General features: G+C 50.3%; 1 protein-coding gene across 1 annotated transcript in view; it reads left to right on the top strand.

The window, feature by feature from the left end:
• The first annotated feature begins 1125 nt into the window (after positions 1 to 1125).
• Positions 1126 to 8306, top strand: part of CCNQ (cyclin Q) — a 33341-nt gene continuing 26160 nt past the window's right edge. The window contains exons 1-2 of the mRNA XM_089674939.1: positions 1126 to 1273; positions 4580 to 4683. Of these exons, the coding sequence (XP_089531065.1) occupies positions 4593 to 4683 (91 nt within the window). The 5' untranslated portion in view covers positions 1126 to 1273; positions 4580 to 4592. The remainder of the gene's footprint in view (positions 1274 to 4579; positions 4684 to 8306) is intronic.

Genomic DNA, 8306 nt, shown 5'->3' with positions numbered 1-8306 from the left:
GGGGATCATGGGGCCCCAGTGTCCTTGCCCAAACTTGAAAAAGCCTATGAGAAAGGTACCAGGGGCATCTCATGGGGCCCCCTACTGACCCCGGGCCCTTGGGCAGTGCCCGAGTTTCCACATGGTCAGTCTACCCCTGGGTAGGGGTTAATTTTTATTCATTATTTATCATGATTTTTTTTTTATTTCTGTATTTATTTTACATTTATTTATTAATATATTATTACCTTTTTGTTTTAACATTTTTTAATTTGAGCAGAAAATTGTGCAAAAAAAAAAGTGCGGAAAAACGCGGCAATCGTGTGTTCCTATTCATTTCTATAGGAATAAAAATGCGGCAAAAACACGCAAATCTGTCCAATTCGAGCTACAAAAAAAGCTCCAAAACTTGTTTGACTCAGGCGTTTGGAGTGGAGATGCGAACTGTCTCCGTTGGGAATAATAATTTTTTTCTCCTGAAGCGTTTTGGAGCTTCGAGCTATAAAACGCTCAGGTGTGAATGAGGCCTTAAGTGCGGTTTTTTGGGTCACAGGTGACTGAGCCAGAAAAACGCATTTAAAAAAAGCATATTGCGTCTTACAACGCACCATTTTTGTTTTTTTCATTTTAATTTTTTTTTCACATTTTAAGTTTTTTTTCCACTTTTATTTTTAATTTTCCACATTTGTTACATTTTTCTATTGTTTTTATTTGTAAGGAGGGCCGCACGGTAAGCAGCCCATGTATTTGTAAGCAAAGTCTGCTCCAAGATTTTGCCAGCCCAAGTACAGAGCGGGAAGTCAAACATGGCGGCTTCCATGCTTCCTCCTCACATTTAGCTTTGCCTTAGCTTCTAAAATGCCTCTCTGATCAACCAACCAATCAGAGCCCTCATAGCTGATCAACCATCTAATCAGACCCTCTCATCCCGAGCAGCCGCAGTGTACTTAGTGGGAGATGGGCTGCTGTAGGCGACTGGTGTGGGCGGGGCTGGGTTGATGCTGTTCCCGGTGAACTTCCTTGTTGGTGTGGGCGGGTTTCTAGGTGGTGTTCCCTCGCTAGTGTAGGCGGGGCTCTAGGTGGTATTCCCTGCTTGGTGTGGGCGCGGTTCTAGATGGTATTCCCTGCTTGGTGTGGGCGTGGTTCTAGGTGTTTTCCTGATTGGTGTAGGCGGGTCTGCGGGGTTCCCTGATTGGTGTGGGCGGGCCTGTAGTGGGTGTTCCTGGTCTGTACGATGCAGGGTAGAAGTCAGTCCGCGGTTTGAGGACACGGAAGAGGCCGCTCTGGCTTTCAGGTACCCGGACTATCACGGTGTGCATGCTGTATAGGACTACATCTCCCAGCATTCCCCGCACGTCTGGGTACACTCGCAGGGCATGCTGGGAGCGGTGTGGGCGGGGCTGTCTCTACACTGATGAGGCTTTGTTCTGGATTTTTACTGGCAATGTGCAGTCTATCATAGTCCTCTGCTCGCCTGTGCTGGCCCAGCTCCTCCTGTGTTATCATAGCCCTTGTCTTGGAATGCTAGTGCTGGCCCAGCTCCTCTCTCCTTACTGTACACAGCCCTCTGCCTTTCTGGAAGTGTATACTGCCTTTGCTGGCCCAGCTCCTCTCTTTAATGTCAAAGCCCTCTCCTCTTCCACGAGTGTCAGTTGTCTGTGTTGGCCCAGCTTCTCTGTTCTTGTTTGTTATAGCCCTCTGCTCTTCTGCAAGTGCTGACCTAACTCCTTTTCTGGGTGTTTCCAATATCTGTGCTGGCCCAGCTCCCCTTCGCCCCTCCATCATAGACCTATGCTGTTTTGGGAGAGACTAAATATTGCCTATACTGGCCCAGCTCCTCCCTCCATGTCTTAGCCCTTTTGCTTTTCTGGAAGTGCCTAATTACTGTCTGTACTGACCCAGCTCCTCCCTTCTTTCACCTCATAGCCCTCTCCTCTTCTTTGATTGTCTCTAGTTATGGTTTGTGCTGGCCCAGCTCCTCTGTCCTTGCACTGCAGGGCAATTTGTGTTTTATGGGAGTGTCTGCTGTCCATGCTGCCCCAGCCCCTCCCTCTCCCTTCCAGGCCTTAGCTCCTCATCTTAAAGTGTCTAATTATTGTGAGCGCTGGCCTTTTTGATAGGATTCACTGTGCTGGCCCAGCTCCTTCCTCCTTCCATATCATAGCTCTCTTTTTTTCTGAGAGTGTCCAAATATTGCCTGTGCTAACCCAGCTCCTTTCCCCTTTATGTCCAAGACCTCTCCTCTTCTGCAAGTGCCTAATTACTGTCTGTGCTGGCCCAGCTCCTCCCTCCTTACACATGATAGCCCTCTTCTTTTTTGGGAGTGTCTGTGCTGGCCCAGCTCCTCTTTCTTACACATCATTGCTCCTCTCGTCTTCTTCTGACTACTGTTAATATTCTGGCCTAAAATGCTGCAAAAAAAAAAACAACACAAAAATGTCTCTGGCACTGAAGGGTTAATAATTGACATATCTGTGATCAATAAATGAATAAACAGTTGCAGAGCTGGAATGTCTGACCGGGGTGTGGCTTTAGGAAGACCCACCTCTACTCACCTGTGATTGGCCCTTTGCTTTATCGGGGATCATGCGACTACATGCCTGTGACTGGCCCTTCCCTTTACCAGGGGTCATGTGACTGAATGCCTTTGGTTGACCCTCTTTATCAGGGATCATGTGACTAAGGGTCAGTTCACACTCCATGCGTTTCAGTCGCTTTGTTTCTGCATCCAAAATGCACAGAAAGTAGGTGATAAGGGTGTCAGTGTCAGTTCACACCAGTGCTTGTAGTTCCAGATGAATAAAAAAACAAGTAGAACAGGCTGCATTATTCCTGCACAGAACTGTACTGGAACACATAACGCACCAAAAATGCACAGCTGTCCCTATTTAAATTGAAGAAAAAGAGACAGGGAAAAAATGAACTGGAATGCAGCAAAAACACACCGCAACACGTCAAAAACACGTGAAAAATGCATCCAGAACGCATCTGGACTGCATTCCTATTGTGTGAACAGGCCCTAAATGCCTGTGATTGGCCCTCCCCTTTATCGGGGGTCATGCGACTACATGCCTGTGATTGGCCCTCCCCTTTATCGGGGGTCATGCGACTACATGCCTGTGATTGGCCCTCCCCTTTATCGGGGGTCATGCGACTACATGCCTGTGATCGGCCCTCCCCTTTTATCGGGGGTCATGCGACTACATGACTATGGTTTTCCCTCCCCTTTATCGGGGGTCATGCGACTACATGCCTGTGATTGGCCCTCCCCTTTATCGGGGGTCATGCGACTACATGCCTGTGATTGGCCCTCCCCTTTTATCGGGGGTCATGCGATTACATGACTGATTGGCCCTCCCCTTTATCGGGGGTCATGCGATTACATGACTGTGATTGGCCCTCCCCTTTTATCGGGGGTCATGCGGCTACATGCCTGTGATTGGCCCTCCCCTTTTATAAGGGGTCATGCGATTACATCACTGTGATTGGCCCTTCCCTTTATCGGGGGTCATGCGACTCCATGCCTGTGATTGGCCCTCCCCTTTATCTGGGGTCATGTGACTACATGCCTGTTATTGGCCCTCCCCTTTATATGGGATAATGTGACTAAATTCCCATGGTTGGCCCTCCCCTTTATCAGGATCATGTGACTGAATGCCTATGGATGTCCCTCCCCTTTATCAGGGATCATGTGACTACATGCTTGTGATTGGCCCTCCCCTTTACCAGGGACCAGACTGCCTTTGGTTATCACTCTCCTTCACCAGGATCATGTGAGTGAATGCCGATGTTTTAGACACAGGACATGTAGAGGAGGCTGGGAATGGGACATATTTCTGCCGGCTGTCAGTCTGGGGATCCATCTTACCCCGCTGTTTTGTGATAAAGTTGATGTATACCCTCCGTATCCCCAGTGAGGTGACTGACCTCAGGTGATACACTGCAATTGAAACAAATCCTCCTACATAAGTTGTACCTGTTCATCTGCAGTATTCTCTGCTCTACATCTGTTCAAAGTGCTGAATTTATAAAGCTTGTATGAGAATTCAGAAAAATGGAGGCGGAGAGCTGAAGTTACACTCTGCAGAGAGCTGATTGGAGGGAAAGGACACGCCCCCCCTCCTTACAGCATACAGGGACAGAGCTAAGGCTGTCAATCTGTTGAAGGTCCCTCCCTTGTCACCATTGTTCTCTTGGTGTCAGGAACAGGGGCGGACTGACAACTCATGGGGCCCCCAGGCAATAGGGGATCATGGGGCCCCTGTGTCCTTGCCCAAACTCAAAAAAGCCTATGAAAAAGGTACCAGGGGCATCTTATGGGGCCCTCTACTGACCCCGGGCCCTCGGGCAGTGCCCGAGTTTCCAAATGGTCAGTCTGCCACTGGTCAGGAATACTTGTCAGAAGTGGTTCATGCTGACAGAGAAAGGAGGCAGCCGACAGAAGTGACACTTAGTGCCCTGGACTGAGACACACTATAGAGGGAGGTGCTTTGTTCATATTTCATGTCTGAGGTTTACAACCACTTTAACATGAGGCCAATGATTCCACATGTAATATTTATACTTCACTCCATTGTTCTCCTTCTTGTCTCTTTATTAGGGTTCTCGGCACGATGGACGTTGAGGCGTGTTCTGCTGCAGCCTCCGACAAAGACAAGGCTGTGAAGACTCACTTTAAGGTGACGAGGTTTATTATGGAGGCCGGTGAGTGCTGTCAGAGTACACTGCAATCCCACATATTGATCTCTTCCTGTAGAGTGATTGAGGAGACGGTTATAAAGAGAGCGAGGCGGCTGTTCGGTGTCAGAGCCACGGCTTCCATCCAGGTCCTGCTTGTTCTTAGGTCGTACATGTCTGTGTCCTCAGCAGCATGTGCACAGTGATGTCATTCTTCAGATCTTGCAATGATCTGGGATTTGTTGGGCAATGACAGCCACCAGCATTGGATGGAAGATTCATTAGGAGGGAGACTGTTGGTGGGTATGGAAGGAACCGGAGGGAGACTGTTCTCGGTGCTGGGTATGGAAGGAACCGGAGGGAGACTGTTCTCGGTGCTGGGTATGGATGGAACTGGGAGACTTTTCCTTCTGGTGGGTATGGATGGACCCGGAGGTAGACTATTCTCGGTGCTGGGTATGGAAGGAACTGGAGGGAGACTGTTCTCGGTGCTGGGTATGGAAGGAACTGGAGGGAGACTGTTCTCGGTGCTGGGTATGGAAGGAACTGGAGGGAGACTGTTCTCGGTGCTGGGTATGGAAGGAACCGGAGGGAGACTGTTCTCGGTGCTGGGTATGGAAGGAACTGGAGGGAGACTGTTCTCGGTGCTGGGTATGGAAGGAACTGGAGGGAGACTGTTCTCGGTGCTGGGTATGAATGGACCTGGAGGCAAAGTGTTCTCTGTGCTGGGTATGGAAGGAACAGGAGGGAGACTGTTCTCGGTGCTGGGTATGGAAGGAACAGGAGGGAGACTGTTCTCGGTGCTGGGTATGGAAGGAACAGGAGGGAGACTGTTCTCGGTGCTGGGTATGGAAGGAACAGGAGGGAGACTGTTCTCGGTGCTGGGTATGGAAGGAACAGGAGGGAGACTGTTCTCGGTGCTGGGTATGGAAGGAACAGGAGGGAGACTGTTCTCGGTGCTGGGTATGGAAGGAACAGGAGGGAGACTGTTCTCGGTGCTGGGTATGGAAGGAACAGGAGGGAGACTGTTCTCGGTGCTGGGTATGGAAGGAACCGGAGGGAGACTGTTCTCGGTGCTGGGTATGGAAGGAACCGGAGGGAGACTGTTCTCGGTGCTGGGTATGGAAGGAACCGGAGGGAGACTGTTCTCGGTGCTGGGTATGGAAGGAACCGGAGGGAGACTGTTCTCGGTGCTGGGTATGGAAGGAACAGGAGGGAGACTGTTCTCGGTGCTGGGTATGGAAGGAACCGGAGGGAGACTGTTCTCGGTGCTGGGTATGGAAGGAACCGGAGGGAGACTGTTCTCGGTGCTGGGTATGGAAGGAACCGGAGGGAGACTGTTCTCGGTGCTGGGTATGGAAGGAACCGGAGGGAGACTGTTCTCGGTGCTGGGTATGGAAGGAACCGGAGGGAGACTGTTCTCGGTGCTGGGTATGGATGGAACTGGGAGACTTTTCCTTCTGGTGGGTATGGATGGACCCGGAGGTAGACTATTCTCGGTGGTGAGTATGGAAGGAACTGGAAGGAGACTGTTCTCGGTGCTGGGTATGAAAGGAACTGGAGGGAAACTGTTCTCGGTGCTGGGTATGGAAGGAACTGGAGGGAGACTGTTCTCGGTGCTGGGTATGGAAGGAACTGGAGGGAGGCTGTTCTCGGTGCTGGGTATGGAAGGAACTGGAGGGAGACTGTTCTCGGTGCTGGGTATGGAAGGAACTGGAGGGAGACTGTTCTCGGTGCTGGGTATGGAAGGAACTGGAGGGAGACTGTTCTCGGTGCTGGGTATGGAAGGAACTGGAGGGAGACTGTTCTCGGTGCTGGGTATGAATGGACCTGGAGGCAAAGTGTTCTCTGTGCTGGGTATGGAAGGAACAGGAGGGAGACTGTTCTCGGTGCTGGGTATGGAAGGAACCGGAGGGAGACTGTTCTCGGTGCTGGGTATGGATGGAACTGGGAGACTTTTCCTTCTGGTGGGTATGGATGGACCCGGAGGTAGACTATTCTCGGTGGTGAGTATGGAAGGAACTGGAAGGAGACTGTTCTCTGTGGTGGGTATGGATGGACCTGGAGGGAGACTTTTCCTTCTGGTGGGTATTGATGGACCTGGAGGTAGACTGTTCTCATTGGTGGGTGTGAATGGCCCTGGAATTAGACTGTTCTCAGTGGTGGTATGAACCTGGAGGGAGACTAGTCTGGTGACGAGTATAGACAAGGCGGGAGAGTGTTCTTGATGACCTGTATTGATGGATCTGTAGGGAGACTTTTCTAGTGATAGATATGGATGGACCTAGAAGGTGATTTTTCTGAGCGATGAGTATAAATCTTTAGGGAGGGTGTTATGGGTGGTGAGCATGGATAATCCTGGAGGAAACTGATCTGGTGAAATGTTTAGATGGATCTAGAAGGAGACTGCTCTAGGTGACAGATGTGGACATGCAGGGAGACTGTTCTGGTAACCAGTATCCTATTGCTGTAATGAGCTTTTACACATAGTAGGCAGAATGGGGGGGGGGGGGGGAGTTCAAATGGGCCTGGAAGGAGATTGTTCTGTATGGATGGACCTGGAGGGAGATCATATTTGTTATAAGCATGGAAAGACCTGGCGGGAGACTGTTTTGGGTGACAGGCATGGATGAATCTGGAGGAAATATATGAGTGATGGGCATGGCTGCACCTAAAGGGAGAGTGTGTTGGTTTATGAGTATGGCAGGTATGGATGGGCCTAGAGGGTGAGTGTTCTGGATGATGGGTATGAATGGACTGGGGGTGAAAATGTTCTGAATGATGGGCATGGATGGACCTAAAGGGAGACTGTTCTGAATGATGGGTATGAACCTGGAAATATATTGGTCTGGATGATGAGTATGCAGAGACCAGGAGGTAGACTATTCTTGGTGTGGATAGACCTAGAGAAAAACTATTCTGGGTGACAGGTATGGATGGACTTAGGAGACTGTTCTGTGTGATGGGTATGGAAGGACCTAACGGGAGGTTGTTTTGGGTAATGGATATTTGAACTACTTTGGGTGATAGGTTCAGATGGACATAGAGCGAGATTGTTCTGGGTGATGGACATGGAAAGTGGAGAGAAACTGTTTTGAGTGACAGGTATGGATGGACCTGGAAGGAGACTGTTCTGGTGATGGATAGACTTAGGAGACTGTTCTGGGAGATGGTTGTAGATGGACCTGGACAAAAAAATGTTGTGATTAGGTATGTGTAACGGACCGCCTGACAGCACCTCTATCAGTCCCCTGGTAGAGCCTCCCCAGAGTGCGGAGTCTAAGCACCGGAGCACTTGTTCACCAGGGCCCCTGATGGTGGGGATGGACTTGGAGCGCTCCGGTACCAGGTCGCAACTACCAGGTATCTCCAACAGGGGTAGAGGAGTCTGACAGGGGCTCCAGAGAGCTAGGAGTCTGATGTAAGGGAGCCTAGTGATCCCTGCGGGGTGGGTGGATGGATGAGCTAAATCAGAGTCATGCAGGCAGGGTCGGCAACTGGCGGATCGGTAAGGTACAAAACGGTAGGCAAAGGATAGTCTGGTCACACGCAGGGTCAATACCAGGAGGTCAGATCTAAACGGGAACATCCAGGAGCAGAGTCAGGCAAGCCAAGGGGTCAGGACGGGAGAAGGCAACAAGGTCAAAACA

This window comes from Staurois parvus, unplaced genomic scaffold, assembly GCF_062004578.1.
Source record: "Staurois parvus isolate SC_StPar_1 unplaced genomic scaffold, SC_StPar_1.0 ptg000154l, whole genome shotgun sequence".
In the NCBI taxonomy this organism is placed as follows: domain Eukaryota; kingdom Metazoa; phylum Chordata; class Amphibia; order Anura; family Ranidae; genus Staurois; species Staurois parvus.
This window is presented reverse-complemented; position numbering and strand designations above follow the sequence as displayed.